Source organism: Eublepharis macularius, chromosome 3 (genome assembly GCF_028583425.1).
Source record: "Eublepharis macularius isolate TG4126 chromosome 3, MPM_Emac_v1.0, whole genome shotgun sequence".
Classification (NCBI taxonomy): domain Eukaryota; kingdom Metazoa; phylum Chordata; class Lepidosauria; order Squamata; family Eublepharidae; genus Eublepharis; species Eublepharis macularius.
In genome coordinates, this window is record NC_072792.1 from 155392164 (window position 1) to 155413927 (window position 21764).

Sequence of the window (21764 nt, forward strand, 5' to 3'; positions counted from 1 at the left end):
AGCCATTATCTAAGTGAGGTGCTAATTCCTTTATACTGAACTTTTGTTGCTTCCTTTGATTTTGCATTGATATTGTAATCAGGGTGGTAGGTGGAGTGTTGCAATATTTTACTGATCTATACATTTTTCTAATGGTCCAACACAGCTTTCTGATTTTATTCTGCTTTGGTATTTATAGTTACACACATCTGCCAAGCTCCTCCTGATTCTGAGGAGCAGACTATATATTATACACAAATCATGCAAGGAAGCCTCAACAAAGTACCACACAGTAAGTATATTAAAGTACTAATATTGTGAAAACAATTGTGCAAGCTTGAGACTTAGACTTTGTATTGCAGTAAAGCATTTTCAAACAAAATTGTGTTCTTAAATTCCTTGTTGGAGGTGTGAGTTCTATGATTGTTCTGAAAAAGTCAAATTCATTTAAAGGTACCATGCCTGTCAGAGATAGAAAACCTTTTTTCTTCTCCACTGCTTAATTTCCATGGGGGTTAATGTTTAGGTTTATCTGGAAGCCCTAATCCTGGGTGGAACGACTTTATACAACTCCTCCACAATGAGGGAAAGGCACACCCAGAGAGACTTTAGTAAGATTTATAGATAAAAATGACACACTGACAATGAGAAAAGTTTCTGAGGCTGAGGCCTGGCTCAAAATTCATTGGCTCCTCTGCTTGGCTTGTGACTTGCACAAGGCGTATTATTTATACAAAGAGCACTGTGATGTCCCAATGTTGCAAATTCGCTTAAAATGATCATAACTACAAGACGATATCCCTACATTTATATTTAATTGTATATGATAAATTTAGATTAACAAGAACTACTTTAGAACTGTAAATATTATTATTTCACTACACATCCACCATTTTAGTTGTGAGGGAAAGAAACAGGGATCTGGGCCTCCCCCCCCCCCCCCAAAAGTCTCAGAACTTTGTCATATTTTTTCAACTTATTCCTACAACAATGCAACAATAATTTTCTAAATTCATATTTAAGGCAAATAGCTAGCAAGTAGCTAAAATGCAGTATATGAGCATTCCAATGCAAGATGGACAATAGGATTATTTAGAGAGAAAACTCAAACTTCTTCCAACTGGCAAGGGGAGAAAGGAATGGAAGGAAGGAAGGATCAAGTAGAAGATGGATAAAGAACTCTTCTACTTCCAGGTAAAACTCAAAATATTTAATTGTTGTGATGTAGAATTATACAATTCTTACCTGCTTTATAATTTACCATACACCACATGCACAAGTCTGGGCAGCAGCAGGTTTCAATACATTTTTTCCAAACTTCCTATCTTATGCAATATAACCAGCACTACAACATCCTGAACTGTACCCAACAGAGAGGTGGGAAAAAAATCAGTATTATCTTCAATTATGAATAGCATGTGAGTAATGGAAAGAAATCTACAGAAAGTTTCTTGATGTATAAGGAACACAAAATATGGGCTATTTAACAGCCACTTTTTAAAAGGGGCATATTAGAAATAAAACATAAGACAATGCAAGTGCACCCTTAAGCGCAGAATAGCGTTACACATCTACCCATATGTCACACATAAAATTGTAACTGTAAATGAGAATTACTTATATTACTGATGATTAAAAACCCATGGGGTTAAAATCTAGAGGATGCATTTGATGGTAGCACTGAAAAACCCTGTTTTCTACAGAACGGGCATGAGATAAGGAAACTAATCTTATCTGTCAACCTCAATAACTCTTAAGAAAAATATGAGCTCAGTTTCAGTGCTTGAAGAAATTAGATTTTTAAGGAATTATGAAAATATCAAAATACTCCAAACAAATAATGAAGGCATGTATGAGCATTACAATATTCAGACTAATACACTCCAGTCTTTTACAGACACAATTGAATACAATCTGTATTTCTAATGCAATTTCTCCAGCCCCCTGAATATTTTATAAAGTGTAGTTAAGATGGTAAATATTCACTAACATACAGGATGCAAGCCAGAATAGGGCTTAAAAATAAGCAAAAGAAACATGAATTGTTGTCACATTAAGGAATTTAGTGAAGTTAGACCAAAAGTACAAAATAATGACATTTTGCAACCTGAGCGTATTAGCCTGCCAAGCAGTACAACTAAATTCCAGCAAGCTCTAAACAACTGTACCAATTACAAAACTACTAGAGAATACTGAAAATATTAAACATACTGAAACATACATATTCAAGAAAAAAATGCTGCTTTCCCTTCAGATACATGATTTGCTACATTCAGTGGCACTTGAGTATTATATGCTAAATACTTGAGTATTAAATGCTAAAAAATAAACAAGATTTTAAGATCTTCATCAACACAACATTTCAAGGAAAGCCTATAGCAATTTAGGCTGCAAGTTTCAAAATACATCCATGCCCACATGGATAATTCTGAACAAAATTGACAGAATGCTTTGGTACTGTAGTCTCAGTCTGACCAGTCATTTTCATCACATTCCGAATCATCATCTGAATCGCTGTACTCCACAGCAATGCGCCTAGAAAGAATTGTTGCCACATCATTTCCAACTGGTTCACGCTTTGCTTCCTGTTCACGCTGCTCTTGCACTTTTTTCAGCTGGATTCCTATGGGAAGGCAAAGAAGACAAGAAAGCCTATAACTTTCATTGGCAAAATTAAAAAACCTACAAGAAAAGGCAAGTTTATGTAAATATGCTACAAATGTTCATACACATTTAAGGATTCACAGGATGTTATGCACTGTCTGCATTCATGTGAGGAAACAAACTTGAGATTGGACACAGTTTGCTGCCATGGTTGCATGCTCCCTTGTTCTTCCCACCTCACTGCAAACATAGTGCTTGATTCAAAACTTCCTAGTTTGATAAAGTTCCAATTCACTGTGACATCCAAATAATAGAATGCTAGCATACTGGAGGTAGCTTACTCCCTGCAAAGTAGCATTCTAAACCAAAATTAGACTGCCATTCTAAATTAAACTAGTGTTCTATTCCTAGGTCATTACACAACGGCAAGCTAGTGTTTGTCATTTGCACAGAGGACTAGGAGACACATTTGGATTTTTACAAGATCCTAAATGGATTTCACCACACTGTTAGTGTGCAAAATCACAATGTTCCAAAAAAACAGGAAGCTATAAATGCAACAGTAGAAAAGAGCAAGAGTACAGTAGTACCTATAAGACTAACAGCATTTGTGGTAGGGTATGAGTTTTCATGAGTCACAGCTCACTTCTTCAGATTCCTTCATCTTTTCTACTGCTACAGACAGACTAACATGGCTACCCATCTTGATCTACAAATGCAACAGGAATGACTAGAACATCACTCCCTAGTTTTCACTTTCGAACATCCTGTTCGCAAATCAGTGACAGATTGTGCCATTTAAAAACCCAAACATTTCAACACTTAAGAACACAGGGCAGTTTGGGGAATGTTTCATATATGCTTACCCATCCGGATAGCAGCAAGCAGATCACTTCGAGCATCACTGATTGGGGACTGTGAGGACTCATGTCGCTTTGCCTCAGCCACTGCAGGAGCATGCATCGGAGAGGATGAGAGAGAAGATCCTGCAGCAGGAGGGCCTGGAGGGGGAGGAGGCGGGCCTGGAGGAGGGGGAGCTGTAACAACAAGCCCAGTAGAAGGAGGATGAAGAGCAGCAGAATACACAGATCCAGTCACAAGTCCAGGATGGGTAGGTAGCACAGGGATTTGGAGAGGACTAACAAAAGCAGTCTGTGCAGAAGGAATCATGGGTGGAGGGGGAGGCGGCGGGGGTCCTGAAGGATTGTAATAATCCACCATCTGAGCTGCAAGCATCCTATATACAAAATAGAACACAATATTTGTTAAACCAAAACATGTCAGTTAGTGGATATGCAACGTGTACCCTTAAACATGGACTCCATTTCATTTGGATTGCATGCAAATCCTGGGCTCTTGCTGTTTTTCTTCACTTTTCCAACAACTAAACTTTTTCCAGGACAAGACAGAGCACTTAGTGTATACTCGAAGGTATTTCCAGTTGTGTCTTACTCATTCAATAATATACCACCCCCCAATAGCCTATAAACTATGACAAACTGAACATGTGTCACAGTTCCAATGTCAACATGTTCTCCTTTCCATTTTTAAATGAAGCAGCTTTAGTGTACCACTGGGAAGCAGTAATTTCCATCTTCAAGCAAAGCTGGGATATTTTATCCTAGAATGAAAGCTAAATGTTGGAGTAATCTAGTTATACACCACACATATCCCTGACATGAACTTTTATGAACAATAACCAGTGTGAAAACAATCGTTTTACCCATAATCTGCTGGTACGAGTGGTACAGTGCCATGCTGTCCATCTAAGGCCTGGGGTGGGGGTGGAGGCGGTTGCTGAGGTCTGTTTAAAGTAGCATGTCGTATTGTTGTAGAAGGTGGCCTATATTCATGTTCAAGGCCTTGGTTTGCAAGCATATACGGAGACCCATCTCCTGCTCCATATGAAGGTATCACTTGCTGCTGATGGAGGGAATGATTTGGAGTGGCAGGATACGAATAATTGGTAACATCTGAGGCATAGGATCTAAAATTCAAGAAGGGGGAAACTTGAATTAAATACTTGTTATAAATATTCTATTTAAAATGTTCCAGTTTTTACTGGGCTACAATTCAGTAGCAACAATTATTACTGCAATAGTCAATCACGGTTCATATTCACAGGATCTGAATGCTCATGACTGAGTTTCCTAGAACACAGAAGCCCTAAAACTACTATGGAAGGTTAATTATTTGGGGAATATAAAAGAGGAGAAATAAGTAACAAGAAGAGCAAAAGATGTAAATTATCTTTTGTCAAACAAACCAACTTCAAGTTTTTCATCATCGGGAAGTTGCTTGTTCTTTTGCAAATAAGCAACTGAATTAGAGAGACAGAAAGAACTAGTAGCTGAACATAGATCTCATAAAGATGCAAAGTCGCTAGTGTTCGTCAACAGATGCCAATGGACAATTCACACCCCTAAACTGCAAAAAGCTGCATTAGTAAGACAAACTGTGCCATACTGTCATTTGGTTAAAAATGATGTCAGTAAAATTGAGGCTTATTATATTCAGACAGAAGCCAGGCAAGCAACAAAGCACCAGAGCTTTGAGAAAAACAAAATGACAAACCCTTTGGGCATCTTGGCCTCTTTTGTCCTTCCTGCCTGCTCTTGTTTCTTTGCATCACTTATGAACTCAATGCCCATTTTCCTTCTCTCCCACTCTTCTCTTCTGGTCCTGACTTTCCTCACATTTATTTGCTGGTGCCGGCTTGGATTCAGCTTGTGTCTTTCTTTCTGAATCATAATGGGCATAGTGTAAAAACATTGTAAATAGGATTCCAGTTAGGAAATAATTGAATTTCCAATTCTAACAGATACTTTTTTGTAATCAATACTTTTACATTCAAGCGCTCTGCATCAGAACAAAGTTGTGAACATGTTCATGATTGATTTGAATGGACCATTGCTTTTACAGTAACATATATTCTAAGAGTCAACTATGGCCCCATTTGTGGATATGTAAATCTGCAGATGACAGCAATGTTGAGACAAGGGAAACTTGTCTCAACACCACTTGAGTTTACAGAAAAATCTGAAAATGGAGAAAAAATGGAAAGGAGGTGTAATGATTCCAAGTAAATGTGTGCATGTATCTTTAAATGCTTGATGAGATAGGTGAAGAGTGAGGGGTGAAGGAGATGGATGAGTGAGTGATATGATTGGTTGATGACTGAGAGGGTGGGCGGAGTGAATGCAGTTTGAGACTGAGAGTAGAGAGAAAAGTTTCAGTCAGAAGAAAGCAGGCTAGCTGTGTGCTGCCTGAGTATATTGAAATATTCATGAGAGAAATATAACCTGTGTGGAACCTGAACTGAGCATGTTTGTGAAAGGACACTCAGTCAGGGAAAGAGAGGCCAGCTGTGTGAATGAGAGTAAATGAAGTAACTTTAAGAACCGAGAACTACGTTTATGACACCGATACACTTCTTGACTAAATAAAAGTATATTTTTGTTTTGTTATATCCCAGTGTAGCTGTCATTGCTATATCCCATTCCTATCTTCAGAGCCACATAGAACCACGAAGGAGCCTGACGCTTAGGAACGTTACCAAAGGGAAAATTTAAATAAAATATCTTGGAATAAAATATTCCTGGTGGCAGCAGACTGCCCAGAGGGTTAAGGGATAGATTAAAAGAAAAATCTACCCTAAAGAAAGTAAAAGTCAGAACAGGAGGGTTTAAATTTCCCCTAATTGAAGAGCATTGTTTGCGCAGGAGCAGAAAACACACCTCTGTTGAGCTGGGTGGGTGGGAGAGGAACCATTATTACCACCCCCTACTGCTTGAGACAGGCAGAGGAAGGGTAACCACTGTAGCAGGCAGGCAATGGCAGCACTTCAGCTGGGAGAGATGGCTGGCAACTGGCTGACCCAGCAATGGAGGCAGGGATGATGGGTGAGTGGATAGACTGGTGGGGGACAGGCAGGGGAAAAATAAACTTGAGACCCCAGTGCCCCTCTTGGCCATTGTAGGGGCAGCACTGTAGGTAGATTGGTGGGGGCAAAGAAGCCGCTGCCCCCACTGCGTGACCCGAGTAAGAGAGGAACGTTTGGGCTCTGAATCCGAGGCAGTTGGGTGGGTGAGGGAGCTGCAAAGGCAGGCAGAGATTCAGTTGGGTGGGCTGGTTGGCAATTAGAAAGCCTGCCAAGCTTACCAGAAGAGAAGCTGCTGTTGCTGGCTCCCTCCCACCTGAGGCAGTTGGGTGGACAGGGGCGCTGCAATGGGAGGAAGGCTGGCAAAGGTGATTCAGCCAAGTGGGCTGACTGCTAAGTAGCTATCCCGCTAAGCTGGGTAAGAGAGGAGCCACTGCTTGAGTCAGGAGGGCAGGCAGGAGAGCTGAAGTGGGAGGAGGTCTCCTGCCCCCCAGTGACAGATAAGAATGGCTGGGGGAGACAGAAAGCAAAGGGGCATGAGTGACAGAGAAGAAGGGATGAGAGCAGACAGAAAGAGGGGACATGAGTGAGGGAGAAGTAGGGGTGGGAGAGAAGGGACGGAAAGGCAAGGAGAATGGGATGCCCTCTCCCTGTAAGTTCCTTGCAGGTTCACAATAGTAATGAGGCACAATTTTCATACAACAGAAAGTGATAAAAGGGAAACATACTACAGTATAATCCTCAAGTTATTTAAAGGAGAACAGTGAGCCTATGACGGAAAAAGTGAATGAATTCAGTTAATAATTGGGGGTGGGAGAGAGATGTTTTTCTTACAATGACACAGATGCAGAACTTGCTATGAAGTGAATAATTTCAGAAATACGATCTTGCTAGAAGTTAAAATACAACAAAAAGAGATACAAGCAATAGGTATTTCTCTTCATGGAAGAGGGAGTGGCAATTTGTCAATTCCTTTATTCCACTACAGATGCCCACATCCCCTCTACTATTCCTGACAGTTCGCTGCCCCAGAAAAAAAAAACAGTGATAGACTCAGTGGACTGAAACAGGAGGAGATACAAGAAATACCCATCTCACAAAGCCTGCAGATGGCTGGATACACAGCAGCATGTTTTGTACACAAATGTCTTTTTTAGTATTAGAAGATTTTTTCCTAGTGCAGACATAATATCCTGACAGTACAGAACTCATAGTATACAACTGGGCACAGCTTTAGCAATAGCCATGAAAATGTTTCCTGCTGCAAAATGTAATTCTATTACCCCACCTTCCGTGATGAAAATTTATGCAAAACAGTACTATTAACAAAACTGACATTATAAAAAGGAAAGAAAAAATAATCAAAATAATAGATTTGTAAAGAACTGGATAGTATTCATTGAACATTGGAAATTGGAATACAAAACTTTTAGATGCTGAACCTTATGTATTTTTCCCTGAAACAATTTTTTAAAATCTGGAATATCTTTTCAAATCTTGGCTTCCACAGTAGCTAGCTTCTTGGATCCTTCTTGACCTGACAATAACACTCTAATTTTGTGTTCCTTGTCTGTCTTTAAGATGTGGCATAAGGAACAGATGTTAGCAAAACTGTGAAGTTATGCTAAAGCTACAGTTTTGTGTGTGTTTGTTCCTTTCTTCTAAATATATTAACTTGCAGAACTAATATGAGGAACTCCTCAGATTGCTGGCCAAACAATTTGAACTTTCCTTATGCACTCAGACCTCCCACTTAGTTCAAAGATAGCAGAGCACCACTGCAAATTCTGCTCTAGAAATATTCTGACTTTAATCCATTTGTTCTAAACAAAAAAAATGGGTAGGATCTTACACAACTTCTCTGTTGATGGTGTTGTTTTTCTTTTGTCCCAGTGTCAAAGGAAAACACCACCAGTAGTGAAAAAGTTTCCTACTATTCATAACAGCCAATTATTATGGAAAAGGTGTATTTCTTTGTATGTTTAATGACAGCTTCTTGAACACTGAAACTAAGCTGAATTTCTCCAACAAAAATCCCATTTCCTTAGAATGTTCTGTAAGCATTTAAAGGAGGAAAATATTTGTGCTAAATTATCTTTAACAATATAATGGGCCAATCAAGAAGCAACATAGCCAACAGACATGCAAAGCAGATGCATACGAGGTGACACATTTGTCACATAAGCCCTTTATGCATTTCAAGATGCACCTGTTAAGTTTCTAGTTACATGCTAGCATGTAAATCTAAGGATACTAAGCATATCTGAATGCTTGCTATAAATATACTTGAAAACAGACCTAGTATCAGGGGATAGAGATCCCTCGGATGATGCTCCATGGTACACATTTTGAGACAACCTGTTGTCTGGTCTAAGCTCTTTGTCATATGCCATCATATTCCACTCTTGGCGCCTGTTCCTTGCTTTTCTAACTTTTTTCACCTCACGGGCTGTGCCATCTATACGTTTTTGTTCCTAATATTACACAGAGAAAAAGCATGAGAAAGAAAAGTAGAAGACGACAAGTTAAATGCTGTTAATAGTATGAAAATAAGCAGATAAGAAGGTGAAGCCAAGCAAAATTATAATGATTGAACTAGTATCAGCATAAACTTAAGAAATGAAAAGATTATTTATTCGATAGGTAGCAGCTGTGTTTGAACATTTAAAGGAAAAAACTGCTTATATTGGACGATTTGAATCTCACTTACCGTGAAGCTTCCTTTCTGAGTGGTCCAGAAGCGGGGCAGTCCTCATGTTTGGTATGTAGCTCTTCCTCTCCGAGGGAGGGTCAATCAATTTGTTGAATGCCAGAGGGGAGGGGCTTATCCCTGAGATCAACAGTCCATTTTCAAGCCGTGATTCTCCGTAGGGACACCAATATTGAGGTAAAATTCCCTGTCACCTTTTTTCAATCAAAACTTTTGGCTAAATGTTAACTTTCTTGAACAGTTCAGAACTAACTATATACATAATTCTGTTCCCGATCTTCTCCAGTTAGCAATCTTAAGGAATCATTATCATCATTTTACTCCAGCACACACCATACTTCCTGAAGCCATTCTAGGGTGGGTAAGACTGCCCCACTCCTGGACCACTGAGAAAAGAAGCTTCACAGTGAGATTCAATTTTTCCATTCTCTCATGGTCCTAGGAATGGGGCAGTCCTCACATTTGGGACACAGAAAAGCAGTGTGCCCCAAAGAGGATCGTTTGGCTTTCAGAGTTAGAGTGTGCTGCAGTACCCTCCTGCCAAAGGCCTTCTCAGCTGAGGCTATCTTGTTTAGTCTATAGTGCTTGGTGAAAGAATGTATCAACTTCCAACAGGCTGCCTTACATATCATCTCTAAAGAAGGGAAGGACCTGTATGCTGCTAAAGTTGCTGCTCCCCTAAGTGAATGTGCTGTAATACCCTTAGGTAGTTCCAGATCTCTGGCTTTGTATGCTAGAGATACTCTCTGACCCATGGAAGATTTTCTAAAGGACACAAATAGTGTCTCTGACTTTCATATCTGTTTTGTTCTATCCATGTAGAAGCTCAAGGCTCTACATACATCAAGGCAACGCTACTCCCTTTCTTTTTTATGTTTTGGATGAGAACACAATGATGGTTGAACTATTTCCTCACTCCTGTAAAAGGTAGAATTTACCTTTGGAATGAAGGTTGGTTCAGTCTTATGACCACTCTGTCGTTGTGGAAAACGCAGAGGTCCCTGTCCATTGATAATGCTCTTAGTTCAGACACACACCTAGCCAGTGTAATCCCTACTAAGAAAATAGTTTTAAAAGTTAATTCCTGTAGAGGACATGATGCCATAGGTTCAAAGACCTTATGTCTTTTCGGCAGGCCTGCATGACAGAGATGTTCCGCCAGGCATATAGTTGAAGCTGCAGGGATTCCTGGAAGAGGCATCGGTCCTGGACCCATTCCAGTCTGGTTTCTGCCCGGGCCATGGGACGGAGACAGTGTTGGTTGCCCTCACAGACGACCTCAGGTTCTGTGTGTTTCTGGTACTGGTTCTATGGCCCGTCTCTAGCAGGTGTTGAATGGCCTTTCTTAGAAGTTGGTGTTTTTCATTCAATGGTTTTTTTGAAATCTGCAGGAACTGACTGCATGGCATAGAATTGAATTCCAATGAATACCCATTGGTAAATGTATCTAGTACCTATTTGTTCTTTATGGTCTGTTGCCACATGGTTGCAAATTTCTGTAATTGGCCTCTGATTCCAGTTACTTCTGCTGTCATGACACAGGCACACTGAGATTCCCTTTCTTTGTTCTTTGGCGTATTTACCTGGTTTTGTTAAGGCAGAAGATCCGCTCTCCCCTCGGGTTCTGGACTGCCATCATCCCTTGAATGGTCTGGAGTTCCCTGAGTGAGGAGGACATTTGAAATCACAAAAGGACTAGAACCTCCTTTTGTTTTCACCTCCCTCTTTTTGGATGGAAGGACTGTCTTCTTCTCTCTGTCTTCCACCAGATATCCATCCAAGGACTCTCCAAATAAATTAGTATCTTTGAAAGAGATTGCTGCCACTTTAGCTTGGGCCGAGGGATCCACTTCCCACTTCCTCAGCCACGTGTTTTGTCTGCCTATCATGTTAAAGGCCATGGCTCTGGATGATAATTGTAAGGCATCTAAGGATGCATCTGCTGCAAAAGCTGTCGCCCATGCTATCTTCTTCACTTTGTCCTTTACCTCTGGGAATATTACTTTTCGCTGCTGCCAGATTCAAAGCCCAGGAGAATGTTGCCCTTGCAAAGAGCGAGCCCATTGCTGAAGCTCTGAGGTAGACAAGGCTTCAAAGTTTCTGTGTAGGGCCTGTTCTATTCTCTTATAGTAGGGATCCTTGGGCAGACCCTCTGTGCCCACTGGTAGCACTGAACTGGATGCCAAGCTGGTTCCTGGGTCATCCACCAATAGTAGCTGGCACTAGTGAGTAGAATTATTGAAGAAGGTATGGTTAGCTTTTGGCTTAGTTGGGACTTCTTGTTCATTGGATTGTGAATGGGGCTTCCCATTCATTAGATTGTGAATGGGGCTTCCCATTCATTAGATTGTGAAAGGCTGCTGGAAGGAGAACCCTTAAAGGAGTTACTCCTGACTTAGGTAGGGCTCTCTCTGATCCTTCTGGGAAATCTAGGTCTGTTTCCTCTTTCCCTTTGGTCTTGTGGGAGATCTCCAGTGCCCTTAGTACCTTAGGTAATGATCTGGCATAAATTTCCTTTGGAAAGAGCCTTGTTTGCATTTGGGCAACCATTTCCTCCTCCTGACCATTCCCCATCTTCCTTAATTGAAGAGGAATCTGACACTTTGGAATCTTCTGACTGTTATATCTACCAGGGGGCTGTGTTCTCTATGATTTTTGGGCTCCTCTATTCTTCTCCTCTTTGATTTGGGCGGGGAGGGGAGGTATCGACCCTTTTGGTCCTCTTGGACTCAGACCCTGACTGGGAAGTTTTCCCTGCTTACCTGAGGGTCCGCAAACCTCGCCACTCTGGTTGCGCTCCCTGAGAGACTCCTTAAATTCCTTCTTAATTTCTGATCTAAGCCATGCCAGCAGATTTGATCTGATGTTTTCGCCTGAAAGATCCACCTCAGGGGCTTTTCCCCCTTCGTCCCATTGGGACAGCTGGAAGAAGGTTGAGGCTAGAAAATTGGGCAGATCTAATTCACAGATTGCATCCCCTGTGGCTGTGGAAGCAGTGAGGCCTTTCCTGCCAAAACTCTCTTTCCCACCCAAACTAAGGGAAGTGAAAGTGAAGATAAAGGGTTCTCTTTTACTTCTACATCATCCCTGTCCCTGATGGGGTCTTTCTTACTGAGTTTCTGTCAACTGAAAGGGGACTGGCAACGTTCCTCTGAATGTAGGAGCCCTCTATTAGCCCGTCAGAGCTGTCATAGGCTCTGTTTTCCCCTCTGTTGTCATTCTGTGTTGGGCTGCTGCAAAGTCTACCCCCTCCCTGGTTCTTCCAAGATGGGGGGGGGTCTCCTGGCCTGAACGTTGGACACCTCAGCGGGAGTCTGTGTGGAGGCCTTGGACCTAGGAGAACATCAGGCTGTTGCCTTTGGTGCTCTCCTTCGCTTCTGAAGAAATTGGGGGGGGGGGAGCAGAAGCCCTTCTATCCCTTGCGAGCTTGCCTGTGATGTTTCCTGCCATCCTTCGTCCAAGAAACACCTGGATAGCTGCTCTCTCAGGAGCATAGTTGAAGACGTCTTGCTTAGAGGCAGGGCCAGAAATACTGGTGGTCTCAGGGATAAAGCTCCTCCAGGATCAAACAAGTCGACTGATCCTGCCTCGGAGAGGAGGAGCTGCATTCCAAATGCAAGGACTGCCTCATTCCTAGAACCACTGGAGAATTGAATATTACTGCTTGTATACAATACAACTGCTGCAGATTCTAAGATTTACAAACATGCTTGAAACAATTCAATGTTAACTGACAATTACACATCAGATTAGTTGCAATGTAAATATTGCAATCATACAAGCATATCAGAAATGTTCACAGCAAGATTTGAGTCCAGTGGCACCTTAGAGACCAACAAGATATTCTAGAGTCACAAAAGCTTATACCCTGAAAATCTTGCTGAACTTTAAGGTGCCACTGGACTCATATCCTGTTGTTCTACTGAAGACCAACAAGGCTACTGACTTGATGAAATTTTCAGTGTATTATAGCACTGTAGCAAAAATCTGTTGTCCCATCAAATGCTGAAGGTGCATAGAGACATCCCTACAAATAGGAGTTGCTAGTGGGGAAGGGAAAATCTGCTATAGAGTGAGCTTGGCTCACTCAATTACTTGGCTCAAATTACTCACAAGTTTGCTTAAAATACAACTTTGATTTTACTTTCACTTCTTCTCTCATGTTTCAGACAAACTGTTTCCTGTTCATAATTATTTCCCCAGCACTTCAAGTGTTTTTTCTGACTAAACATTTGCCCAACACTTAAAAAAAAATACTACAGTACCTGGGGCTTCTTAGGGCTTCAGCAGGCCTGCACAGCAGCCTTCTAAAAACTCTGAGGAGGGTGTGGCAGGAGAAAGGAAAGCCCAGCCAGGAAGGCCATTGCCTAGATTACCTCCACTTAGCTTGAGCCCACCTCTGAAGAGAGGGTATTGGGACAAACCAGGGTCTGCCCACTCCCAAATAATCCTTTATTAGGCCAGCCCATGGAGGGGCAGGTAGGAAGGGCCAGACTGCTCCTAAGATATCAGAAGGAGGGCTTGAAAGAGAGGGACCACAGTGCAACCGAACCCTCCTTTCTGTACCCAGAGGTCCATCTGGTGCTTGGCCTTGGAAAAAGGGATTCTAGAGGGTGCTGCAGCCCCAGACTCCACTCCTCCTGGGGAAGAGTCTGACAGAAGGGAACCTGACTTTGCATATATAACAGCAGCTGGCTATCAAAACACCTAATTCACAGAAAAGGTGCCATTTTTGTGGAATTTTCTCCTACTTAAGGTTCACTTGCTGCCTTTCATGTCTGTTTTTAGATACCAAGTCAAGCAATGCTACACATGTTGCTTTTAATTAAGTTTATCATCTTGATTTGTTCTGAGCCAGATTCCTCAAGCTGAGTTTTAAAATGTTTGTTGTTTTTCAGGTTTTAGTTGCTGCTGGTTGGATTTAGCTTTAAGGTTAGTTATTTTATGGCTTTTAAATAAGTTACAAACCTCCCTAACGTTTTGGAAGAGCTCTACATTTAAGTATACACATATGTTCAAAAGCATTTCACCATGAAGCCATCAAAAAACAGGGTTAACATACCTGTAACTTATGTTCATCGAGTTCTTCTGTGCTGACACACATGGGGACTGCGCAGGCGCAGGCCAGCCGCCGGAGAATTTTCTAGAGCTTCCATGGCTCCGAAGGGGCCGTTTGTCGCGCGCCTCAGCGACCGTTTTCCCGCCCAAACGGTCACGTGATCCTCCAGCGACCAACGGCCCCTTCCCTCAGTTCTCCCTTGCCGCCGCTTGACCAACACACTTCAGCCGTAACACCTTAAAAACACCAATATCCGTTACAGCCATCACAATACCGTGCATTGGAGTTCACAGCGGGGTAGGAGGGAGGGTTGTGTGTCAGCACAGAAGAACTCGATGAACATAAGTTACAGGTATGTTAACCCTGTTTTCATCTTCGTTCTTCTGTGCCTCCACACATGGGAGTGTACCAAGCTTCACACAATAAGGAAGGCGGGGGTGAAGTCCAACACAATTTTATTAAGCAAACAAGATCAACAATAAATAGATATGCATATATACATCTATGTAAAAATACTGTGTAAGGACACATAAATATTCAATATTTACATATATACACACCCCCAGGTACATATATACACACTTTCACTCAAGGGTACCCAACAGGTACGCCAAGAAAGTCATTCCAAAACTCCCTCAGGAAAAAAGGGAGTGTAAGACAGCCTTGGCCACAGATACATCCTGCTCCGCATTGACATCAACGGCGTAATGCCTGACAAAGGTGTCTGCAGAGGACCATGTGGCTGCTTTACAAATGTTAACCAGGGGCACCCCCCTGAGGAGTGCCGAAGAGGATGCTTGGGACCGCGTGGAGTGGGCTCTGACATGAAGCGGGCAAGCCACCCCTGCTAGGGAATAGGCCTTGCCAATGGCCGTCACAATCCACCTAGACAGGGTCTGTGAGGAAGCCCTGTTACCCTTGTCCTTGGCCCCAAAACATACAAACAGGTGAGGACAGGTGCGGAATCCCTTCGTCCTATCCAGGTAATAGGCTAGGGCCCTCTTCAAGTCTAGGGTATGGAGGGCCTTTTCCCCCTTAGAGGAGGGTTGAGGAAAGAATGCAGGCAGTGAGATATCCTGCGAGAGGTGGAAGGCGGACACCACCTTAGGCAGGAACCCAAGGCAGGGACGCAGGACCACCTTGTTGGGGTGAAACACAAGAAAGGGAGGGTCAGACCTCAGTGCAGACAGCTCACTGACCCTTCTGGCCGATGTGACGGCCACCAAGAATGCTACCTTATAGGATAGCATATCCAAGGGGCATGTAGCCATCGGTTCAAATGGAGGCAACATGAGACGTGAGAGCACCAAGGACAGCGACCACTGAGGCACTGGCGCTGACACAGGTGGGTAAAGATTGTACATGCCCTTAAGGAACTGGCGGGATTGTGGGTGAGAAAACACCGTAGCACCCTCAACTCGGGTGTGAACAGCTGATATCGCTGCCAGGTGGACCTTGAGGGAGGAAGCCTTCAAGCCCAGGCCACGCAAGTGGCACAAATACTCGAACACAACCCCCAAGGGACTGTTGTCAGGCACCACCCCTCTGGCAAGTGCCCAGAGCTCAAACCTGCGCCACTTGGCCGCATAAGCGCGCCTAGTGGATGGTCGACGAGCATTCAGGAGGACCCTCTGCACCTCGTCAGTAAAGCCTACCGGGGAGGAATGATCCGCCACGCCGTTAGGTGCAGCTTCCTGGGATCGTGGTGGACTAGGCTCCCGTTTAGGAGAAGGTCTTGCCGAGGGGGCAGACTCACATATGTCCGTTGGGACATTCGCAGGAGCTTCGGGAACCAAACCTGCCGTGGCCAGAAGGGGGCCACCAGGATGCAGTCCGTCCCGTCCTCCTCTATCTTGCACAGGACCCTGGGAATCAAGGGGAACGGAGGAAACATGTAGTGCAAGCCCTGCGTCCACGTAAACTGGAAGGCATCCCCAATAGAGAGGGGGTCGCTCCCTGCCCTGGAACAGAACGTGTGGGCCTTGGTGGTCGCCGCAGTGGCGAATACGTCTATCACCGGGTGACCCCACATCTGGAAGATCGGCCCAACGCACTCTACGTTCAGTTCCCACTCGTGTTCCAGTAAAGGGACCCTGCTGAGGGCATCTGCCCGGGCATTGTCCGACCCAGCCACGTGTATAGCACGGAGCGACACGCCGTTCTTGATAGCCCACTGCCAAGTGAGTGTGGCTTCCCGGCACAGGGCCATGGACACTGTGCCCCCCTGCTGATTCACGTAGTACATGGCAGTCGTGTTGTCCGTCTGCACCAAGACATGACGATTTCTCAGCAGTGCTGTAAGAGACACAAGTGCGAAACGAATGGCCCTTAGTTCAAGCACATTGATATGGAGGGTCTTTTCCCTGTCAGACCAGACATCTTGCACCGACACATCACCACAGTAAGCCCCCCATCCCAACAGAGAGGCATCAGTGGTAACCGTGATATCATGGTGTTGATACCCGAAAGGGGTCCCTCTAAACAAGTTGTCGTCAGACAGCCACCAGTCCAAGGAGGAGAGGATGACCCTCGGGATAGAGAATTTGAGGGACGGAGGGTGCAGTAGAGCATCATACCTCCGCACAAACCAGTTCTGTAGAGGGCGCATACGCAGCCTAGCGAAAGGCACCACAGAGGTGGCCGCTGCCATATGCCCTAGTAAGCACTGGATAGTGCGCACAGACTGGAACCGGTTCTTTTTAAACATGGACACTAGACCCCTTAGGGACCGAGCCCTCTCCAAGGGGAGCAGGGCCTTACCCTCCACAGAGTCTAAAAGTGCACCAATGTAGGACACCTTGCAGCTGGGCACCAGCTTGGATTTCTCCAAGTTCACCAGGAGCCCCAGGCGTTGGCAAGTGCTAAGTACCAAGCCAATGTCCTGCACCAGCCTAGACTCTGATTCAGCCACGATGAGCCAGTCATCGAGGTACGGAAAGATGGTACAGCCTTCTTCCCGTAGGAAGGAAACCACAGGGGCCACACATTTAGTGAACACTCGTGGGGCAGTGGACAGGCCAAAGGGGAGCACCTTATACCGGAAAACCCGTTGCCGGTAAACAAAGCTCAGGTACTTCCTGTGCTCCTTCCGTATGCCCACGTGAAAGTATGCGTCTTTTAAGTCAAGAACCGCAAACCAATCCCCCTGTTTCAGCAAGGCGATCACAGCCGCCAACGTTACCATTTTGAATTTGGTCACCTTGAGGAAGGCATTAAGGCCCCTCAGATCCAAGATGGGACGTAAGCCCCCATCCTTCTTAGGGACCAGGAAGAACCTAGAGAAGAATCCCTTTACAGAGTCCTCATAGGGCAATTCTTCCACAGCACCTTTGGCCAAGAGCGACACGATCTCCGCATCCAGCTCGGCCATAGTGTTATTGACAGCTGTCAGGGGTGAACTGCATCTAGGCAGCTCAACGAACTCCAGCCCGTATCCCAGTTCAACAATAGTTAAGACCCATGAGTCAGATGTCATTGACTCCCACTCAGAGAGGAGTGGACTAAGTCTGTCCGAAAAGTTCGGGGATACGGCTGGCGTGACCCGTCAGTACTGCCTCCCGGTGCCCTGCTGATCCTTCTGCTGGGCCGGTTGTTGTGCCGGACGAGGCTTGAAGGGCCGACGCCTCCTCTGCTGTTGTGCGGGAGGGTAAGGCCGCTGTTGGTAGGCAGGATACTGCTGGTAGCCTGGCCGCTGTTGATGGTATCTGCCTTGGTAATGGTAAGGACCAGATCGGGGAGCGTACCGTGACCTGGAGGAGGGCTTGTCCGCTGGAGCCAGGCCCAAAGACCGCGCCGTCTGCCGGTCCTCTTTCTTTTTCTTCAGGGTCTCGTCGGTCGCTTTGGAAAAGAGCGAGTCCCCCTCAAATGGCATGCTCTCCACTCTGGAACGCACCTCTTGGGACAGGGCCGTAGACCGCAACCAGGAGTGGCGCCTGAGGACCACCGCCGAAGCCATTCCTCTAGCAGCAGTGTCAGCAGCGTGGCTTCCAGCGTTCATCTGCTGCTTAGACAGCCTCACAGCCTCTGTCTGCAGCAGGGACACCACAGCCTTCTGCTCAGGAGGGAGGTCTCGCGTATAGGATGCCAACTTCTCCCAGAGGTACAGCTGGTACCCTGCCATGATGGTCTGATAGTTGGCAATCCTCAGACCTAGGGAAGAAACAATGTATTGGCGCCTGCCCATGGCATCCAGTTTCTTGCCTTCCTTATCAGCAGGTACCGAGGAGTGACCCGATCGCCTGGGGTTGAACTCCTCTGTGACCAAGGAGGAAGGTGGAGGGTGTTTCACCAGCGCCGGCCAGGTACCCTGCTTGATCTTATAGAGCTGCTCAATCCTCTTGGATGTTGGAGGTTGATCGCAGGGCACCTGCCACACCTTCTCCACGATTTCCTCAAGACCCTCGAGCATGGGGAAGCCAACATATGCCGGGTTGTCTCCATAAATGCGCTTGAGGAGCTTGTCCTTGGTCTGGGGAACCGCCGAGGAGATGTCCATCTCGAGAGCCTTGGCCATCCTCGCCATCTGGTCGGCGTAGATGCGGAGGTCCTCGAATGGCGAGTCCGCAGATGGTACAAGCTCTTCAGCTGGCGATGGTTCGGACCAGGACTCCGACTGGTAGCCAAAGCTCTCCACATCCTCCTCATCGGAACCGAGCTGGGATTCCGGAACCTGGTGCGGAGGGGGAGCCCACGTCGACCTCGATGTCGAAGGCCTCGGTTCCGACACGGAGAAACCTGCAGGTGCCCCTTCCCACTGGCAATGGTATGGCGAGGGGAGGTAGGAGGCCTGTCGATGTCGGGACGCGGTGGACCGGACCGATCGGACACTGTCCCCAGACCGACGTCGCTCACGACCGGCAGCTGGTGGAGACGGACGGGCAGGCGACGGACGGCTCCGACGAGGAGACGGGCTCGGTTCCAGCCTCGGCGACCGAAGAGCAGGCGATGTTCGGATCCGACGGCGCGGGCTCGGCTCCGGTCCCGAAGAGAATTCTGCAGGCACCGTCTCGAAGGCCATCGGATCCGGCACCGGCACGGAGATGTCCTCTGGCTCCGGGGAATCCAGATGAGGGGAAGGCGTGTGAGGAAGCACGATGACCTCTTCCTGGGGAGCGGGATGTGGCGACCGGTGATGTTTGGTCTTCTTCTTCTTCTTCGCCGGTTCCGAAGAAGACCTCGGAACCGACGCGCTCCTCGCCTTCGAAGGGGACCTCGGCCTCGATCTCTTAGATTTTACCGGAATCGACCCGGTCGTCGGTTCCGATCGGGGACTCGGTAGACGGATCCTCGGTTCCGATGTCGGTCTCGGATCCGACCTGGTGGAAGATGCGCTACGGGGCGGCCGCACCGGTCCCTGCGCTGGAGAGGCCGTTCTCGACGCCGAGGCACTCGGGGGACGCGGTTTCGACCCCGACCTCGCGGAGGCCACTGAGCCAGCTCCGGAATGCCGTTCGGCAGAGGGGCTAGGGCCGGCCTTGGAGGAGGGCAACGGGGCGCCTCCGGACATGACCTTCTGCCACAGGGAGGAGTTAAGACGGGCCTTGCGCTCCTGTCGGGCCTTGCTGGTGAAGCCCTGGCAAATCTTACAGGCCGTTACATTATGGGTCTCCCCCAAACAGAACAGGCACAGTTCATGGCCATCGGTCTTGGCCATTTTAGTGTGGCATTGGAGGCAATGCTTGAAGAGAGCCTTTGAGGCCATCTTCAGGGGCACGCAAAAGGAAGGTCAACAAACAGTCCGAGTCAAAGTACCGAGTCCACAACAAAGTCCAAACGAGATCCGAAGAATAGTCGAGGTCACGAAGTCCGAAGTCAAAAGCCAAGCAATCAGTCAGAATAAAGCACGAAGCACAAAAGCACAGAGCAACGAAGCTCACGTTCTCTCCAAGCGGCGGCAAGAAGAGAACTGAGGGAAGGGGCCGTTGGTCGCTGGAGGATCACGTGACCGTTTGGGCGGGAAAACGGTCGCTGAGGCGCGCGACAAACGGCCCCTTCGGAGCCATGGAAGCTCTAGAAAATTCTCCGGCGGCTGGCCTGCGCCTGCGCAGTCCCCATGTGTGGAGGCACAGAAGAACGAAGATGAACATATTCTTTGATCACTCTCTACCAATGAACAAGAACTCTCTTCTTTTCAGCTTCTTCTCCCACAGAGCTCCTGTGATAATGATTACCCGAGATTCTGGTCAGTCTGATTTCAGGATAAACTGAATTCACTTGCAAAAGATTACTTAGGTCAAGCAAGGAACAGTGTTAATTTTTCTCAACTACTCTGAAGTAGCCTTGGACTAGGATGGAGGCAATCCTTTGCAGTGCATTCACTTCTGTCTCATAAGCAGAGACACAAAGCATTCCAGGAAGATTGTTTTTCCTCCTCATGAAGTTTACCTTGCAGAATCTCACGATTTGGAATGCCACACACTGTAAAGTATTATCTGCTTATTATATATGGGAAGCTGAGGATAATAAAAACAATCCTGCCTAGGTGACCCAAAGGTAGCATAGATGTAATATTCTTAATATTAAGTAAGAAATATTAGGTAAGAAATAGTAAGACATCTTACATATAGTTGGACATTTCATTGGCACTAACTATGATTCAGGCTAACCAGGAATCTCTATTAACCAGCATGTGAAACTAGTTTACATAGATTGTCCATTTCTGCCTATGTTATCTTAAAAGTAGATTATGTAAAATGAGCATATGGCTCTCAAATGAAACTATTTCAATGGGAAAATCAATTTACCAATGTTTTTGCCAAGCAGATAAAAGGTTGTTATGATCAAAAGATACCAGTCATAGCAGGCCTTTAGCCTAGCATCATAGCTCTAGAATCAGCAAGTAGAAGGCAAAGCAGAATGAAATAAAATGTAACGGAGGCCATATTGACAGTAAACTGTATTTCATTAATCAAATGGAAAATTAACTATGATCTTTAAATAAGTAAATCGTAACAGCTATTTTGTTAAAAACAGCAACAAAATCACAACTTAGTTGTGATATTTGCAACATTTGCAATATAGATTAGAAAAGGATTCAGAAGTTCAAGTCTCTATGAAGTACTTAAGTCTAAACAAACTGGTTATTTTTTAAAAAGTTTATGGATTCCAAAGACACTTCTTTAAACAACCACCTGCAAAAAAAGTCACTAACAAACAACCAAATCCTATATTCCCACAGGAGATACAATTTCATGAAAGTCTGAGGTATATATAACAATCCTTTTAATCCACTACAAAACACAACTGGGAAAAGTTGAAAAGTATGCAATGCTTTCCTTATCAGATCTACTTTTAACACAATATACATTATGTGTAACGGCTGATACACCAAATTATACTGTTCAGTACATTTACGAAGTTTAAAGTATTTATTGTACATATCCAGTACCTAAAAATATACTCCACATTAAAGATAAAACAAAAAATGGTGTATTGTAGTTCATGTCAACTGGAAAAAATAGACAAAAGAATAAAATAGAAAACAATCAACTCTGTAATATATAAAGGACGTTTTTAATTAGTTGGATTTTTAA

The 21764-nt window shown here is 45.0% G+C and overlaps 1 protein-coding gene across 2 annotated transcripts in view; it reads right to left on the reverse strand.

The window, feature by feature from the left end:
* Positions 1-2153: 2153 nt before the first annotated feature.
* WASF3 (WASP family member 3) overlaps positions 2154-21764 on the reverse strand; it is a 46551-nt gene continuing 26940 nt past the window's right edge. Inside the window, exons 5-8 of one of the 2 annotated variants that reach the window (XM_054974884.1) lie at positions 5158-5324; positions 4307-4570; positions 3450-3820; positions 2154-2602 (exon numbers count right to left, since the gene is read on the reverse strand). In XM_054974884.1, coding sequence (XP_054830859.1) covers positions 2445-2602; positions 3450-3820; positions 4307-4570; positions 5158-5324 — 960 coding nt within the window. In that variant the 3' untranslated portion in view covers positions 2154-2444. Of the gene's footprint in view, positions 2603-3449; positions 3821-4306; positions 4571-5157; positions 5325-8761; positions 8938-21764 lie in introns of both variants that reach the window. The other variant, XM_054974883.1, reaches the window with a different exon arrangement.